The 19693-nt window shown below is 37.7% G+C and overlaps 2 protein-coding genes across 5 annotated transcripts in view; both read right to left on the reverse strand.

The window, feature by feature from the left end:
* Positions 1 to 19693, reverse strand: part of GDA (guanine deaminase) — a 293146-nt gene that overhangs the window by 236889 nt on the left and 36564 nt on the right. The gene's annotated exons all lie outside the window — the stretch shown is intronic.
* The window catches only part of C1H9orf85 (chromosome 1 C9orf85 homolog), a 311173-nt gene that overhangs the window by 194715 nt on the left and 96765 nt on the right, over positions 1 to 19693 (reverse strand). Inside the window, exons 4-5 of one of the 4 annotated variants that reach the window (XM_043975112.1) lie at positions 16591 to 16704; positions 12629 to 15207 (exon numbers count right to left, since the gene is read on the reverse strand). The exons of 2 other annotated variants lie outside the window; for them this stretch is intronic. In XM_043975112.1, coding sequence (XP_043831047.1) covers positions 15009 to 15207; positions 16591 to 16704 — 313 coding nt within the window. In that variant the 3' untranslated portion in view covers positions 12629 to 15008. Of the gene's footprint in view, positions 1 to 12628; positions 15208 to 16590; positions 16705 to 19693 lie in introns of those variants that run through there. One more of the 4 variants, XM_043975111.1, reaches the window with a different exon arrangement.

Below are 19693 nucleotides of genomic sequence, written 5' to 3' on the forward strand. Positions count from 1 at the left end.
AGCTAGTAAAAATGAAGTTAGGAAATGTTTGAAGAACAGCAAGGAAGGCTGGATAGTTGGGTATGTGTAGGGAAATAAGGTATAGAGTAAAAGGTAAGGAGACAGGTGGTAAAGAGTTTTAAAACACAAACAGGATTTTATATTTGATCCTGGAGGAAATATAGTCATGGGAATTTATTGAATGGTGTGGTGGTGACATGGTGAGATATGCATTTTTAGAAAGATCAATTTGACAGCTGAGTGGAAGATGGATTGGAGTGGGAAGAGACAAGATAGGCAGACCAACCAGTAGGCTAATAATGTAAGAGCCCAGGGACAGCTAGGTGGTACAGTGGATGGAGCACTGGTCCTGGATTCAGGAGTACCTGAGTTTGAATCCAGCCTCAGACACTTGACACTTACTGGCTGTGTGACCCTGGGCAAGTCACGTAACTCCCATTGTCCCGCAAAAAAAAAAAAAAATGCAAGAACCCAGGTTTGAGGTGCTAAGAGCACTAGGGATAGTGGAGTGGTTTGCCATTTCCTTCTCCAGCTCATTTTACAGATGAGGAAACTGAGGCAAACAGGGTAAAATGACTTCCCCAGGGTCACACAGCTAGGAAGTGTCTGAGGCCAGATTTTAACTCATGAAGATGAATCTTCCTGACTCTAGACCTGGCACTTTATCCACTGTGCCACCTAGCCACCCAACTTTGCCAATTACATTAGACAAATCATTCTTCCTCTCAGAAACTTAATTTTTTCAGCAGTAGAGAATTAGATTCAATGACTTTTACCTGAACCCCTGAGATCTTTTCTAACTTTAAATCTATGATCATAATATTCATGGACTCAAAGAGTCAAATTGAAGGAAAGTCTCTAGTAGATTATGCTAGGAATATATTCCCTGTCATTGTGCTGTCCAATATTTTAATTAATGACAGTATCGATGGCCTCCCTATCTTATTTGTAGATCACTCAAAGTTAAGAAGGAAGACTAATATGGCAATTGGATGACAAAGGATCCCAAAGGATGTCAAAAGGCTCAAAAAACAGGCCAAATCAATAGGAAGAAATTTCCTATGGATAAGTATAAAGCCTTACTCTTTGGTTTAAAAAAAAATCACATGACATTAAAAAAAATCACATGAAAAAATCAATGTACAAATATATGAAGGGGAAGGATAGTTAGGCAAGAGTTAATAAGAAAAGGATTTAGAGGTTTGAGTGGACTACAAGTTCCAAATGGATAAATGAAAAAAAAAATTTAAGTGCTCATCATATGCTAAACACTAAAGATACAAATAGGACAAGTGAGATATTCTTTAATCTCAAGAAGCTCACCTCCAGAGACAATACATAGAGGAGGCTTCTGCTGTAGGGGTGGATGGAAATGGTCACAGATCCTGAGTGAAGGGGTGGGAAGGATGGCAAGGTCTATGCTGCTTCAGGCATGGTGAATACCTCCCAAGACACATAGAAGCTCTATGAAGGAAGGGAAATGTCTCTCTTAAAAACTATGTTTCTTTCTCCAGTGCCTAGCATGGTGCTCTTCACACAAGAAATGTTTAATAATTGAAAATAATATAGAACATTGGCAGGGGAAATGGCAGTAAGTGGCAAGATAGATAGTAAATATTCATGGTCTTCCTTCTTACCTGAAGAATTAGGGTTAATGTTCTCTGCTTGCCCAAGTAGTGTGAGCAGTCATATCTGTTCTGTAGGGTAGGGGTGCTTGGTCTATGACCATTAGGAAGGAGTAGCCCAGAGGATTTGAATGGGATGGGGATTTTGCACCTTCCCTCCTTCAGGGATGAAGTCTGGAAGGGGTCAGTGTCTGTCTTAGGAGGGGAAGGGAAAGAGCACCTTGCATCACTTGCTCAACCAGGTTCTCCAGTGGCAAAATGTGATCTGGGCAGCTGAGGGTAAAGGAAGAGAGGAAGGGTCCATGTTGGTGACTGTTCAATCTAAACATTTATTCACTTGTGGGTTTTTTGTTTTTCTTTTTTGGGGGAGTATGAACTTAGATCTAATTCTTTAGACTTTGAGATTATGAGTATCATTTAGGAGGCTCTTCAGTGTTCTCAATGAGCCAACCAATTAACCAATGTGAACTAAAAAATTTGACTTTAGATAGTTTGGAGGCATAGTGTTTAGAACAAAGTAGGTAAAAGCCCCTCTATAACAATGCCTCCATCCAGGCACATCCAGAGTATCACATTCAATTCTAGGCAGTTGGAACAATATTGACAACTAGTACTGGTAAGGAAACTAAAGATTATGCCATTAAGAATAAGCTGGGGGCGGGGGCAGCTAGGTGGTACAGTGGATAGAGCACTGGCCTTGGATTCAGGAGGACCTGAGTTCAAATCCAGCCTCAGACAGTTGACACTTACTAGCTGTGTGACCCTGGGCAAGTCACTTAACCCCAATTGCCTCACCAAAAAAAAAAAAAAAAGAATAAGCTGGGGGGCAGCTAGGTGGCGCAGTGGATAAAGCACCGGCCCTGGATTCAGGAGTTCCTGAGTTCAAATCTGGCCTCAGACACTTGACACTTACTAGTTGTGTGACCCTGGGCAAGTCACTTAACCCCCACTGCCCCGCAAAAAAAAAAAAAAAAAAGAATAAGCTGAAGAGGGGTGGCTAGGTAGCTCAGTGGATAAAGTACTGGCCTTGGATTCAGGAGTACCTGAATTCAAATCTGGCCTCAGACACTTGACACTAACTGTGTGACCCTGGGCAAGTCACTTAACCCTCACTTCCCTGTAAAAAATAATAATAAAAAAATAAGAATAAGTTGAAGGAACAGGGGATGTTTAGCATGGAAAGCATCTTACATGGAATATAAGATGGAATTCAGATTAGACTTGTTCTTCTTGACCTCAGAAAAAAAGAACCTAGAGCAATCAATGGAAGATGCACAGAAGTAGACTTAAACTTGTCATATATGACAACTTTCTGATTGCAAGTCCAGGAGACTTCCTGGGCAGAGCCAAGATGGTTGAGGACAAGCAGTAACTCCTCAGAGCTTTCCCCCAAACCCTTCCAAATCCCTCGAAATAATGCCATAAGGCAATTCCTGGAGCAGCAGAACCCACAAAAAGACTGGGTGAGATGTCCAACCAAAGATGGCTTAGAAGCTCAGCAGGAAAGGTCTGTTGTACCAGGGTGAGAGTGAAGTTTAGATGTGGGCTGCATCGCACAGACCCAGCAGCAGCCCCAGAGAATCAGGCTTCCAGAGCCTTGGAACCAGCTGAGGCAGTGGCTACTTTTGGAATGCAGCTCACTTACCAGTGAGAGGGTCAAGTGACTGGCTGGGGGGGAGATTGCAGGGGTCTCTGATGGCGCTGAGGCAGAACTCTGTTGTGTTGTCCTTGCTCAGAACCAGGAAGCAGTCTGGAATGACAACCCAGGTGGAGGAGGGGCGCAGGCATGCCAGAGCTTGCAACTACAGTGAAACAGAATTCTGTTTCCGGGTCAAAGAGCAAGCAGGCCTGTGGTTATTTACAGACCAGAGCACAAGCCAGGGGAGTGTAGAATGTGCCTCTCCTTAAATCATACCACCTGTGACCCCCTAAACCTTGGGACAGTGTGTCTTGGAAGCAGTGTTCCACTTTAAGGAGTTAAAAGTAAAGAAATAGGCTGGCAAAATGAGCAGATAGAAAAAAATGCAAACACTAGAAAGTTTCTTAGGTGACAAGGAAGATCAAAATACACACAAAGAAGAAGATAACAAAGTCAAAGCTCCTACATCCAAAGCTTCCAAGAAAAATATGAATTGGTCTCAGGCCATAAAAGCACTCGAAACAGACTCTGAGGATAAAGTAAGAGAGGTAGAGAAAAAAATGGAAAGAGAAATGAGAGTGATGCAGGAGGGTCATGAAAAAAGTCAACAGCTTGAAAAGCCAAATGGAAAAGGAGATACAAAAGCTCTCTGAAGAAAATCATTGCTTAAGAATTAGGATTGAGCAAATGGAAGCTAATGACTTTATGAGAAATCAAGACACAATAAAGCAAAACCAGAAGAATGAAAAAAATAGAGGGCAATATGAAATATCTCCTTGGAAAAATAGCTGACCTGGAAAATAGGAAAATAGATCCAGGAGAGATTATTTGAAAATTACTGGACTGCCTGAAAGCCATGATTTAAAAGAGAGAGAGAGAGAGAGAGAGAGAGAGAGAGAGAGAGAGAGAGAGAGAGAGAGAGAGCTTAGACATTATCTTCCAAGAAATTGCTTCCAAGAAGCAGAAGGTAAAATAGAAATTTAAAGAATACACCAATCACCTCCTAAAAGAGAACACAAAATTAAAACTTCCAGGAATATTATAGTCAAATTCCAGAACTCCCAGGTCAAGGAGAAAATACTGCAAGCAGCCAGAAAGAAACAATTCAAGTACTGTGGAGCCGCAGTCAGGATAACACAAGATCTAGCAGCTTCTACATTAAAGGATCAGAGGACATAGAATATGATATTCAGGAGGGCAAAAGAATTGGGATTACAACCAATAATCACCTATGCAGCAAAATTGAATATAATCTTTCAGGGGAAAAAATGGGAATTCAATGAAAGAGAGGACTTTCAGGCATTTGTGATGAAAAGTCCTGAGCTGAATAGAAAATTTGACTTTCAAATATGAGACCTTAGAGAAGCATAAAAAGGTAAACAGAAAAAGAAAGGTTAAAGTGGTTTACATTCCTACATGAGAAGATATTTGTAACTCATAAGAACTTTTTCATTATTAGGGCAGGTGGATGGAGGGGCAGAGGTTTGAGTAGAATATGAAGGGATGGTATTTTTTTTCCTCTCAAACTATCATTTTTATTATTTCACTTGACACAGTAATGTTCTATTATATTTATGTCATCATTTAAAAAATAAAGGTACAATGTACAATCACACTAAACACATTTCTTCATTAGTCATGCTGTGAAAGAAGAATCAGAGCAAAAGGGAAAAAACCTCAAAGAAGGAAAACAAAATAAGTAGAAATAGTATGGTTCAATCTGCATCTAGATTCCACGGTTCTTTTTTTTTGGTTTTGGAGAGGATTTTCCATCATGAGTCTTTTGGAACTTTCTTGGACCACTGTATTGCTGAGAAGAGTCGAGTCTATCATAGTTGATCAACACACAATGTTGTTGATACTGTGTACAATGTTCTCCTGGTTCTGCTCATTTCACTCAGCATCAATTCATGCAAATCCTTACAGGTTTCTCTGAAATCTGCCTGCTCATTGTTTCTTCACATTGATTTTTTTTTCTAACTTTTGTGTTCTAAATTTTCCTCCTCCCTCCCTCCTCGACCCTCCCTATGGAATCAAGCAATTCAATATAAGTCATACATGTGCAATTATGTCAAGCATCTTCACATTACTCAAGATGTGAAAGAAAATAGAATAACTTTAGCAAGAGGAACTAACAAATAAAATTATATTTCGATCTATATTCAAATACTATCAGTTCTTTCTCTGTTGATGGGTTTGCATTCTTCATACGTCCTGGTAGCATCCTGCTCATTTCTTTCACAGTTACTATTGCTAACTGTATTACCCTTCATCCTATTCCCTTCCCTTGATATTTACTCTATTTTTTATCTTCTTTCACCCTATAAGGGATGATATCTTAAAAAATAAAGGGGTGAGGGGCAGCTGGGTGGCGCAGTGTATAGAGCGCTGGCCCTGGATTCAGGAGGACCTGAGTTCAAATCATCTAACCCTGCAGGAAAATAGGAGGGGAAGGGGTGAAAGAAGGGAGAGCAAATTGGAGGAGGACACAGTCAGAAGCAAAACACTTTTGAGGAAGGATAGGGTGAAAAAAGAAAATAGAGTAAATATTATGGGGAGGGAATAGGATGGAGGGAAACAGTTAGCAATAGTAACTGTCAAAAAATTTTGAAGCAGAGGCAAGAGTAATGTAAGATGATGATGTTGTTGATGATGACTGATTGATAATTGGATGAAGATGAGGATTGATTATGATGATAAAACATATGGTACTTACTTTGCTGGGCTATTGTGAAGAAAATTCTTTGTCAGGTATAAGGTACTATATAAATGTATTTATTATTGTTGTTGCAAGAATCAACCTCATGGGTTTATTGTAAGGAAATCTCTCTTTAAATCACTATATAAATGTAGTTTATTATAAAAAAATTGATGAGGGGGCAGCTAGGTGGCACAGTGGATAGAGCACCAGCCCTAGATTCAGGAGGACCTGAGCTCAAATCTGGCCTCAGACACTTGACACTTATTAGCTGTGTGACCCTGGGCAAGTCATGTAACCCCAAATGCCTCACTTAAAAAAAAGAAAAAGAAAAAAAATTATGAGAAAAAATGCTATCAGAAAAACCTGGAAAGATCTACATGAGCTGATGCAGAGTGAAATATACTGTATACAAAATAACAGCATATTGTAAGATGATCTGCTGGTTATTTTCTGCAATACAGTGATCCAAGACAACTCTGAAGGACTAATGAAAAATGCAATCCATCTACAGAGAAAGAACTGATGGTATCTGAATACAGATTGAAACATAATTTTTTTTTTGTTAGTTGCTTTATCTGAAGTTTTGTTTTTGTCTGTTTTCTTTCACAACCTGGCTAATGTGGAAATGTTTTGCATGACTACTAACGTATAACATATTGAATTGCTTGAGTTCTTGGGGGTGGAACATGAAATTTCTAAAAAATGATGTCAAAATTTGTTTTTACATGTAATTGGGGAAAATAAAAATTCTATATAAAGAAAAAAAGAAAGTATTGTTATGAACATTTTTAATAAAAAAGAAAAAAACTCTTTCTAATAATTAGAGCTGTCCCAAAAAAGGAACAGGCATTTTAGAAGGAAGACTAGTATATCTTCAAGAAGACACAGATAAGATATCTGTTCCAGGTTGGATGAGTGACTTCTAAGATCTCTTTCAATTCTGGTATTCCATGACTTACCAAGGTACAATGGAAAAAGTACAGGCTTTTAATTCAGAGGACCTTGGTTCAAATCCTGCCTGTCATTTAATAATAAGCATGACTTATAACAAATAAGGCTAAGACCCTCCCTCATCTATAAAACAAGGATTTAGATGAGATGGGTTTTGAGATTCCCTTCTGGATCTAAATCTATGAGCTGATGATTCTGTGATCTTTAGGGGTCATTCCAGATCTAAATCCTGTGATCCTATAAAAAAGAACACAGAACATAAAAATTTTAGGTGCTTTTGCTACTAACTTGAATTTATATAGTGCTTTATTGGTTTTAAATAGCATTTTTAGGGTAGTTGCCTTTATAAATCTGTGATCAATGGACTCACTTGAGTGATGCAAGTCCTAATAATCCGTCCTTGTTCTCTTAGTCTGGGCAACTCCTGTAATGAGTTAGTGTGAATCCTCTGCAGAAAATTCACTTGAAATGTTTGGGAGCCTTCTAGTTGTTCTCTAGTGTGATTAGACACAGGTTATGCTTTTGTTATCTCTTAACGCTGCCACACAACTAATTCACCTTTTTCAAATCAACAAGCATTTATTAAGCACTTAGTATATACCAGGCATCATGCACTTCTAGGGAGCAAAGATAGGTAAAATTAGTCCCTATCCTCAAGACAACCACCAAACAACTATGTACAAAGAAGATATATACAGGACAAATTGTGTATTCTTGATCTACTCCAGCAAGGTTCTCCATCTTTTGGGGCAGCTAGGTGGCGCAGTGGGTAAAGCACTGGCCCTGGATTCAGGAGTACCTGAGTTCAAATCTGGCCTCAGATACTTGACATGTACTAGCTGTGTGACCCTGGGCAAGTCACTTAACCCCCATTGCCTCGCAAACCCCCCCCCCAAAAGAAAAAAAGATTCTCCATCTTTTGTTTCCCTTAGTGACATTCCTATTTCCTTATGTTAAATGCTCCTAAGAGATCATGATGTAGGTAGCATAGTAGATAAAGCACCCTCCCTCGATTCAGGAGGACCTGAGTTCAAATCCAGCCTTAGACAATTGACATTTACTAGATGTGGGCAGCTAGGTGGCATAGTGGATAAAGCACTGGCCTTGGATTCAGGAGGGCCTGAGTTCAAATCTGGCCTCAGACACTTGACACTTACTAACTGTGTGACCCTGGGCAAGTCACTTAACCCTCATTGCTCAGCCAAAACCAAACAAATCAATGACATTTACTAGATGTGTGACCCTTGGGCAAATCACTTAACCCTTATTGCCTTATTTCCCCATCCAAAAACAAAAAAAATTGTGATGTGGTAGTTCCACCGTCATTGATCAAGGCAAGTTATATAGCATTATCTCCACTTTAAAGAGGAGGAAAGAGAAACTCAGTGGTGAAGCTCATACAGCTTGAGTGAACCAGTATGTTAACTCAGGCCTTCTGACTCCCAAGTTCAACGTGTTCTTTATCACACTGTCTTGAAAATCTGCAAAATACTTAGAATCTTCCAGATTGAAAGAAAAAAAAAAAAAAGAAAAGAACAGGCCTCAGGCACTAAGACCTGAAAAGACTTCTCCAGTGTTAGGATATTGCCTCCCAATTGACAAATACACAGGTGCAGCCTGAATCCTGCCACTGATAGGTTATAAAAACAAAGGCTTACAGAAACAAACAACTGTTTCTTATAAATGATTCAGAGACAATTTCAAAATCCAGTTCTTGCCAGATTTTAAGCCCTACTAAATGATTGATTTACGTGTGGGATGTCCCTGACTGGACATACTGGAAATCTCTAATATCTTTTGGTAAAGTTGACAGGAAATCCTACGACAAGTAAAAAACCCAAAGGAAGGAAACTACATTATGGGGACAGACAGTCTCTGCTGAGTCATAAAGAATTAATCCAAGTTTGGTGCTGTAGAAGGGATGGGGACATGACATTGTGGTGGAAATGGTCCCACTGTTATAAATGGGAGATAAAACAGGAATACAAAGAAAAAACCTGAAGGCCTCATTATGCTTTTTTTGTAGTCATGCTACCTTGTTAATTTTTATGCTCACAACATATCCTCTGGGTGTATTTCACTGCACTTCCACTTCTGACATGTAGAAAATCACCTATGGCAGTATGGCAGGTCTTTAGCGTCAATCAGTTATGTGTTTCCTATGCAGGATAGTGACCCTTCCAGCCTCTACTACGTCATCTTTATTTGTTCTTGTCTAAGGTCTTTAGGCAATCAAGGATTATGTTCTGGCATTTCTTCATTAATAATTAATACTGTAACATCTCATTAAGTGACTACCTCTGAGATGCCCTCATCAGTTTATTATTACTTAATGATGAAAAAAATGTTATTTAATAACTTGGAGAGAGCTCTTCTCTATTTTCCTATAGACATTTGCTAATCTCTAAATACTGAACTCAATAATCGCTTAGGCTTAGGTTATACTATTTATTAACAGCATAATGAACAATATAACAAACAGTATATTAGCTGCGAGAAGGATTACAAAGTTACTTTTAATGATCACTATAAATATGAACCTCCATAATTCTGGAAATAGAGTCCCACCATTCTCTTCTTACAATACAAACCAGTTTTAAAGCCTCATAGACCCAGATAAGGGATGCTGGAAGCCCTTGTTGATAGAGGTGGACATTGTTTTCAGGTTCATTATTCTGTTAAGGGCTAAAATTCTAGCTAGTCTGTCTAAAATATTTAATGAGTGGTCGCCAATAAATTATAAGCTTTAGCAAGAGTTAGACTTTTAAGCATTTATTAAGGAGAATAAGAATTTGGTAAAGAGAGAGAAAGGCCTAGATTCCTATCTATTAAAGGGAGAGCACATTTCTAGCTCCACTCTCCACCAGAGTCCCCAGGAAAGAGCCCCAGAGCGAGCGCCAGTCTCTTCCTTCCTCCTCCCACTAGTCTGCGTCACTTCCTGACGCCAAAGAAAAGACTCCTGGTCTTGCCCTCAAAGACCTTCACTTCATGGGCAGAACTCTTCTACAGTAAGTCTCCAGCAGGTGGCTTCATTCCAATTGTTACAATACTTACCAAGTTGTTGTAAATTGATGATGAAAGCATTTTTACTGTTTGGAGGTTTCAGATGCCCTTTATCCTTTATTTTTGTCTCCATCTTCATTTCCCATTTCAAATTCTTTGGAACTCATCTTCTGGAACATCAATTCTTCATTACGCTTTAAATTCATTCATCATTGTAACAGAAGTCAATTGTTTCTCTGCTGGCACTATGCTGGTGGTAACTTTGCATGAGTCTGCCATGACCTCTGGGATTGCAGTCTTTTGTATTTATAAACGAGATGATTTTGTTTTCTGGTTCCAGCTTTCAGCTGATTCTCTGCAAACTTCTTTGAAATCTGTATTATTAGTGTGACTCTTGCTATACGTATGGCTCTACAAGTACACAAGAGGATCTATTTGAAAGTTGACAGATATAGTATTCAGTACAGAGTTCAAGGGCAAAACTGCCCCAGGGACATTTGCCCTGAGAAGCTTCCATGGTACCTCTTTGGTCCAGAGCAGTAGTGTCAAAGAAAAATAGATATGGATTTCTGCCAGATGCTTACTGACTTAGAAAACTTTAAATTGACATCATCTGTGTTTTACTGTATTTTTCAAAATTTTGGTAAACATTTCCCTATTATATATATTTTTTTAGTGAGGCAATTGGGGTTAAGTGACTTGCCCAGGGTCACACAGCTAGTAAGTGTTAAGTGTCTGAGGCTGGATTTGAACTCAGGTACTCCTGAATCCAGGGCCGGTGCTCTATCCACTGCACCACCTAGCTGCCCCTCCCTATTACATTTTAATCTGGTTCTGACCCCACTGGGAGCATTTCCTGTGGGTGCCAAGTCTGACATTTCTAGCACAGAACATTCTTTCATGAACTTTGAGAGCCATATGTATGTAGGGAGTCACATTGATAATACAAATTTGAAGATAAAAGTTTATAGGGAATCTGCAGTAAAAAGTATGGTCTTTTTTAATTCCCCCCTCCTACTGAAGCTGGCGAATAGATACTTTTGCAAATGGGACTTCAATGAAAAAGAGGACTTTCAGGCATTTGTGATGAAAAGACCTGAACTGAACAGAAAATGTGACTTTCAAATACAAGACCCTAGAGAAGCATAAAAAGGTAGACAGGGAAAAAAATCATGAGGGATATTAAAAGATTAAACTATTTACATTAATACATGGGAAGATAATACTTTGAACTCATAAGAACTTTCTCAGTATTAGGGTAGCTGAAAGGAATACACTTAGACAGAGGACATGGGTCTGAACTGAATATGAAGGGATGATATCTGTAAAGCATTTATTTTCTGTGTATCCTTGTTCTTTGTGGGGCAAGCAGGGTGGAGTGTCTTATGTCTGGGGCCGGATTTGGGCTCTGGGCCTCCTGGGTCCAGGGCTTGGTGCTTTGTCCACTGTGCCACCTAGTTAACCCATGATGACATCTTTAAAATAGGGTTGAGGGGTAGGAGGAATGCACTGGGGGAGGGGGGAGGGGAGAGGTGGACTGGGGAGGGGTAGCTCACATAAAGGAAACAAGAAAAAAGCTTAAGGAGGGGAGGGGAAGAGGGGGAAGGAGTAGGAGAACCTTATTATCATCAGAATTGGCGCAAAGAGGGAATAACATACATACTCAAGTGGCTATAGTAATATATTTTTGCCCTGAGGGAAAGTGGGAGGGGAAGGAGATAAGAGGGGGGGAGAAGAGGAGAAAGAGGGAAGGGCAGATTAGGGGAGGAAGCAGTAAAAAGCAAAACACTTTAGAGGAAGGTGAGGATGTTCTGCATAACTGCACATGTATGGGTTGAGGAGGTGGGGGAGGAAGAAAAATTTAGTACACAGAATTAGCTCAAAGATTTTAATCTCATCAGGGTGGGCTCAAAGAGGGAATAACATACACACCCAGTTGGGAGGAGTAATCTATTTAACCCTACAGGAAAGTAGGAGGGGAAGAGGATAAGGAGGGAAGGGTGAAAGAAGGGAGGGCAGAGCAGGGAAGGGGGCAGTCAGAAGTAAAACACCCATTATGTGCTCGGTGTTTTGGATGCAAAGACAAAAGCCAAAGTCCCCATCATCAAGTAGTTAACCTTCTATTGGGGAAAACAACATGACAGGTATGTATGAAACACACGATTGATACATAGTGATTGGAGTAATGTGGGAGAATATTAGTACCTGAGGTGAATCAAGAAAGGTTTCATATAAAAGATGCCACTTGAGCTGAGGCTTTAGGGGAATGAAGAAATCTATGAGGCAGAAATATAAGGCAAGGCACAGGAGAGAGCCTGTACAAAGACAGGAGAATGGAGTGTCATGTGTGAGAAACAGTAAGAAAGCTCATTTTGCTGAAACACACTAGAAAGACAAGGTGAAGCCAGATTGAGAAAAGCTGCTTACTAAATGCAAGTATTTATTAAAGTGCCTACCATATGTCAAGGACTCAGAATATAACTGAACCAGTGAGAATTGATAAGGCCAAGTGAGAGTAAAGATTAAAAAAAGAAAAGGGGGTATAGCCAATAAAGGATGGCTTTGGAGTCAGTAAGAGCTGGGTTAAAATATTGCTTCAGGAGCAGCTAGGTGGCGCAGTGGATAGAGCACCAGCCCTGAAGTCAAGAGTACCTGAGTTCAAATCAGTCCTCACACACTTAACACTTACTAGCTGTGTGACCCTGGGCAAGTCACTTAACCCCAATTGCCTCACTTAAAAAAAAAAATATTGCTTCAGATACATACTGCCTATGTAACTATGAACAACTGACTTAAGCTCTCAGGAATTCCTTTTGAACAGATATTTCAAGAGTTGCTCATCTGTGAAAATGGAAGGAGTTTCCAAAACCACAGACAAAAAGACCTAAGCACAGTGCACTGTACTAATATTTAATAAAATTTGTTGAACTGATGCCATTTCTTTCATCTGTTATATTTTTTATGCTTTTTGTTCCTTTGAAAATGTTTTGAAACTGGCCCTGCATAATATAGGCAAGTAAGTACATAACTCTAAATCTTATTTATGAATCAAACTTTTGTGCTAATAATTTTTAGCCATATAATATACTAGTCACTATCATAAATTATAAGATTTCAGGATATGCAGTACATTGTTTTGATATATGGCCACATATAAAGCTACCCAAAAAAATGCTTAGAAATCACAGTAAAAAGAAAATAAAAAGCCTTTCCTCCATTTCCACATACTGATTCACAATCTAGAAAATGCTTTTAGGTCAGGGAAACAATTCCTATATAAATACAACTAAATTAAATAGCAAATGAATTCTAGGCTATTTTCGCTAAGAACATTTTGTGGCATGGAACTAAAGAATTACAATTACAAAAACATGCCACTAGGTGATGCTCTTTATCAAATGTCCCTCTACTTGAGTAATCTGTATAGCACGTACCATTCTAAATTAATAATAATAATGATAATATTCCAAAAGCAAAGACATTGCATAAATTGGATTATATTCTAAATATGTTTAATTACATTGAAACACATTCATAACTGACTAGAGGGGAGTTGAGAAGGACGAACATTATTCTCCTACTTAAAATGTTGGGCATAAAGCTATATAAACTTGTTTTTAGAAAGCAATTTACAACTTTCATATTTGTTAAATAATTTTAGATTCATAACTACCCTGTAAGGTAGATATAGTTGAAAGGGTATTGGCCTGGGAGAATTCAGAATTCTTCTGCCACTATTATACCCATGCAACAAGGGGGCAATTCCTGTGCCCTCTGTGGGCCTGCTTTCTCAACTTCAAATATGGGAATGTGATTAGATGAACTCTATAGTACTTATGACACTAAGTAGAACAGCTCTTACTAACTTGCTCTACAGGAAACTGAGGATCAGAGGGAACTGGTATCTAATAATTAACAAGTGGAAGAACCAGAGCCAGAATGGATGACACAAGATAATGTATATGAAAGGGCTTGAGTATAATGTATCACAAAAATGTTCGTGTCTAAGACCTCTTGGGCAGTAAACCCAAGTGATACAGATTATGACTTCTGCCTTCACAATACAACATCACTTCTTTAATGTAAAATATGAAATTAAGCTCTTTATATGAAGGGGAAAAACAAGGAGCATAAATTGGTGTTATCCTTATTATTCTTATTAATAAGAAGAATACTTGATTTTTATGAATGAGTTGTGATAAGTCATATAGTTCTTTATGGTTTACAAAGTGCTTTATTTACATGAACTCTGCACACAAGGTATTTTTTCTCCCATTACATAGACAAGGAACCTGAAGACTAAAGAATTTAACTGACTTGTCAACTTCTAAGTATTATGGGACTTGAACTTTGTTATCTTGGAACCTCACATCCAGTGTTCTTCCTACTACAACATTCTATTTCTACAATAGAGGAAAAAAAAGAGATCATGGCTTTTCAATGTGAATTTTCTACCTGAGATCAATTAACTAATATTTATTGAAGACACCCTAATGAGGTCAACTCCTTTCCTTTGGATACTGTTCAAATTTATGACTTCTAATTATGTGGCTTTCTAAATAATAATACTAAAATTACTCAACATTTGATTTAAAGAGACATTTCATGAGAAAACTCAAAATGGAAGCATCAAAAGTAAAGGAGCAGGGGGTAAGCTAGGTGGTGCAGTAGATAAAGCACCGGCCCTGCATTCAGGAGGACCTGAGTTCAAATCTGGCCTCAGACACTTGACATGTATTAGCTGTGTGACCCTGGGCAAGTCACTTAACACCAATTGCCCTGCCCCCCCAAAAAAAGAGCTTGTTTTTATTATTCCAAGAGAAATTTAAGCATGGATTTTGCTTTGGATGAAATTCAAATGATAGAAAACTTGAGCTGCAAACAGTTTTTTCAGGTCATGTACTGATGTCATTTTACAAATGAAAAAAACAACAGGCTTTAAGAAAGCAAGTGATTTTTACCATGGTTACATAACTGGTTAATAACAGAGGCAAGACTAGAATCTAAGCAACCCCTAATCCCTGGTCAGTGAACTTTTCACTGTCTTGAATATAATTCCACAGGCCTTTGTACAAGACCTTAAAGTTCATTAGGTTTTCACACTTGCAGATTTGTTTTTGCTATAGCTGTTATGATTATCATGTTCTTCATCTTCTGATTCGTTTAGATCAAGGTCAAAATCTAATTCATCACTGCTTTGTTCTTCTCCAAATCTTCTGTTTCTTCTCTTACACTTAGATATTTCATCACTTTCCACGTCTGTTGTCTTCTCTAGGTTGTTACTGATCCTGATGGAGGGAGGGGAAAAAAATCCAATTACCTGTCAGGCTTTTATTATTTTCTTGTTGAGCAAAGGTAGAGGGAGCCTTTTCTACAAAAATATACTTTTTCTTCTGATCAGCAGGAATTTCAACGAAACAAATATGAATAAGGATCCCTGAAGATTAAGTTATGGGCCCAGCCAATAATAATGTTGCTGGTCACATGCCAAGCCCAATCAAATTAGTGCATGACGTTCATTACAGAAAAACTGCTTAACATAAACATAATCAAAAACATAAATGTCACCATCACAGTATTCTAACCTATTTTCAGTTTCTCTTTTTTGTCCATTCTCAACTCAAATCTTGTTTTAATCACAGTAAAAATTTAAAGTTAATTTTTCTATATATTCCAAGTCTCATAATTTTAAAATGTTTTATATTCTCTTGGGACACAGACAGAACCATGGGTCCCTATTGTGAAAAATGGGGCTTCTAATTGAAATCAAACAAAAATAGTCTGAGAACTTCATGTTTACAAGGAAGCTCTACTTTAAAATGCCTAAGAAGGGAGGCCTTAGAGTATATCGTTTAGGTGAGTAATGCATTATTCATTGGTTGGCTATTTATTCCACTTTTACAAAGGAGTCTGGGCCTAAAACCTCTCTAAGGAGAAGTAGATTTGACCAGAAGCTAAGAAGGAAAGGGTAGTTGGAGCAGAAGAATGAATGAAGCTACTTGGGTTTGGTGGTGTGAAGTGTTAAATGCAATAGAAATGCTTGTAAAAAAGGATAAAATAGAGTAAGGTTTGGGGCACATATTGACTCACCCTCTCAATGGCTGTATAGCAAGTAGCAAATGAAGTTATATCAAATGCTTATATCATAAAGCTATGAAGTTAGTCTGCATCCCCACGGGCAACATTACAGGAATATTACAAGGGCAACAGCTAATATATTCCAAATAATGACATGTGGTTTTCTTCCATTTACTATAACAAATCAAAAACTGCACCATATCTAATTCACGACTATTTATTTTCCTCTCTGTGTCTGGTAAGCAGGTCTTACATGAACCAGAGAAACATGGATTATACCCTGAGTCCAATGACCTAAACCAGAGAGAAATGAGGCTTGACTTTAATGAGTGTTATAAACAAGAAAAAAAAATTTTTAAATATAATAATGTTAATTTATTAGGATTGATTAACAAGAAAAAGATTGTTGAAACTGATAGTGAAAAATTTTAAATTGAAATTCTCTTACAATCTGTTTCCACAGATTGATATGGGCCCATTGTATAATTATAATGAAATATAAGCTCTAATTAGTTACCAAAATGCTTCAGTGAAAGGAAACTCGTGTATCAAGCACTACAAGAGTGAAAATAAACTTTCATGGAAATACTCACGGAATAACAATTTCTTCTTTCTTTCCACATTTAGCACAAACTTCAAGTTCACAAGCACATGGTCTACAAATCATGTGATAAGAATCCTTCACTGTCTTTTTTAAACATTTAACACTACAGAAGAAAAAAAAATATTGATACAATTTCAATTTAGCTGTTTGAATTTACTCTCATCAAATGTTTATCCTTTTCTTTCTCCCCCCAAAAGCTTCACAAATGCAAAAATTAAAAAGAAAATGTTTTTCACAAACCTTATTCAAATGTTTAGGAAGCACAAGGAAGGGAAACTAGCAGAGGAGATAATATGCATTAAAATATTAATACTAATTAATAATAAAATTAGGACATAGTAAAAAGTGAAATGAAAGTGCCAAAGAAATAAAAATTACTTTTGTCTAGGATGTCAGAGAAGGCTTCATACGGGGGGCTTCAAAAAGGGGCAGCAATTCTATCCACAAGTAAAGATAAGGAGAAGATGAAAGGCTGAATTGTAGACTTAGGTGATAATGTGAATAAAGGCATGAAGGTGTGAAAAGACAAGAGTGGATGAGGATAATGATGTGTAGTTCTACTATATGAAAGGGACTACTTCATTAAAGGAAGGCTGGAAAAGTGGATTGGAGGGGCAGCTAGGTGGTGTAGTGGATCTCTATTACTGGCCCTGGATTCAGGAGGACCTGAGTTCAAATCTGACCTCAGACACTTGACACTTACTAGCTGTGTGACCCTGGGCAAGTCACTTAACCCCAATTGCCTCACCAAAAAAAAAAAAGTGGATTGGAGTCTGGTCTTAATTTTAATAGACAATGTAATCAAAATTATCCATTTTGACAATAAGGAACCTGAAAGTGGGAAGAGTCTACTAAGAATCGAAGTTGAAGATCACACAAAGAGCAATAAAGAAACATATGGTAGATAGTGTAATGATTGGAATGATGCCACCTACTGGAGACTTGCTGTGGGAAAGCTCCACCATGAGGAAAATGCCTCAGAGGGGAAGGCCATGTGGCTTTTCCTTGGCGTCAGGAAGTGACATTTGCTCATGGGTGCTGTCTATCAAGGCTACCAGCCAATCAACTTGAGGAGCCTCCTATTTTCTGGGTGGAGACAGGAAGGAGGAAAGAGGGCCTGCGCGGAGAGCACTCGCTTTTTTTGGGTGCCTGACTTGATGATGGTGGTGGCGGCAGAGGACTTCACAGGAAATTTGAGGAAAGATAGGAATGCCAGGCTGTTGGAATTCTGTTCTCAATCTTTTTCTTTCTATTTTTCAATAAACCCTTAAAAACCTAAACTTGTTTTATCAATGATTTTAGTCAGTTTCCCCCAAAACTGGGAAAACAGATTAGAATCCACATTTAGAATCTTAAATTACACAATAGGCATGAGCAGAATATAAGAGAAATATATGTGTGTGAAAGAGATGGGCTGGTCATGTAATAAGTATGGGGAACAAATCAAGGAACTGCCTGTGTGCTCCACTGGTATCCATGAAATGTCAAGAGAATGAAAGAAGGCCCATCAGGTCAGGTGGGTCCCTTGTAGTGAAATCATAGGTCAACATGAATGAGAGTCACTAGATGGGCAAACAAGGATAGATTCTGATTTGTATTATTAGAAAACTCTCTGGAATGATGTAACCTGAGATCCACTAGAATATCCAATTAAAAACTGACATATAGTGCTTTAAAGCTTACATAATGCTTTACAAATATTATCTCTTTTAAACCTCACAACAACCCTGTGAAGTAGGTACTATTATCCCCATTTTCACAGAGAGGAAACTGAGGATCAGAAAAGTCAAATGAATTGTCTATGGTCAACCAGCTAGAAAGAGTCAGAAGTAGAATTAAAATTTCAATTTTGCACATCGGATAAGCTAAGTTGATTTGCCTACTGTCACAAAAGGAGTAAGAAGCAGAATGAGAATTTGATCTTAAAATTTTATACTCCAAATTTAGTACTCTTTTCAATAAACCACATTGTTCCTAATGGGAGTTCTGCATGAGTAATTGCCCCACTATTAGAAATATCTATCAAACGAGTCTTAATTCATGATCACTGCAGTGCCATTTTAATTAAAACAGGCACACAGCCAACTCAATATGTCATAAAAGCTGTGAAGCATCTTTAAGAATGTCTTTTAGGTTTTCAGTCATAGTTAAAGAGATTTTCTATCACAAAATATATTTTTTCAAAAAAAGAGGAAAACAACAGATTTCTTCTTTAAAATATACTAGGAAAATTATACATTATTTGTGCCTCATTTTAATTACTTTGGAAATAGCCACAGTTTGAATATCTTGCTGGACTACTTAATACTGAATCATATGTCTTTAACTATTTTGTATAGTCACCACAAAATAAAAAAAAATCTTTTGCATCCATTTCTGTCCACCCTCTATGAAAATACAATTCCTATGAAAGGCATCAATCTTTGACCAGATTCTGCAGACAACTATTAAAGTGGAAGCTACATGGGAGTAAGAAGGGAAACATTTCTAACATCATAAACAGAAGTGTCATTGTCAGTGAAGGCAGAGATAATTATATATTTAAAATTTAAAAAGACTAAAAGCTCAAAAAAACCATAAACGTTCTATATATTATAGAGATAAGTTTATATATGCATACATAAAGAAGAAAAGGCAACCAATTTAATAGTGAATATAATTAGTTCATCAAATGGTCAAAAGACAATGATCAAAAAGACTAATTAATCTTAAATTTTTAAACCACTAGATAGTAAATACAAAAAATCCCAAATAAACAAAAATTAACCCTTAAATCAAAAATAGAGTGCGCCTATGATGTACAGAACACTATGATAGGTGTTGGAGAAAGGGATACATACAGCTTATTGGCAGGGTAAGATATAAACACAGACAGCTAAAATGCTCAACATTGAGAGGAGTAATAATAATAATAATAATAATAATAATAATAATAATAATAATAATAATAATAATAATAATAAATCGCATTAGGTGAGAGAGAAGTTAGTTCACTGCCAACCAGGAAGCCATGAAAGGTTTCTTGGAACAAGTAGCATTTGAGTTGGATTTTAAAGGCTGGGTGGGTTCAACAAGAGAAAGAAATGGAGGAC

The sequence above is a fragment of the Dromiciops gliroides genome, chromosome 1, assembly GCF_019393635.1.
Source record: "Dromiciops gliroides isolate mDroGli1 chromosome 1, mDroGli1.pri, whole genome shotgun sequence".
In the NCBI taxonomy this organism is placed as follows: Eukaryota; Metazoa; Chordata; class Mammalia; order Microbiotheria; family Microbiotheriidae; genus Dromiciops; species Dromiciops gliroides.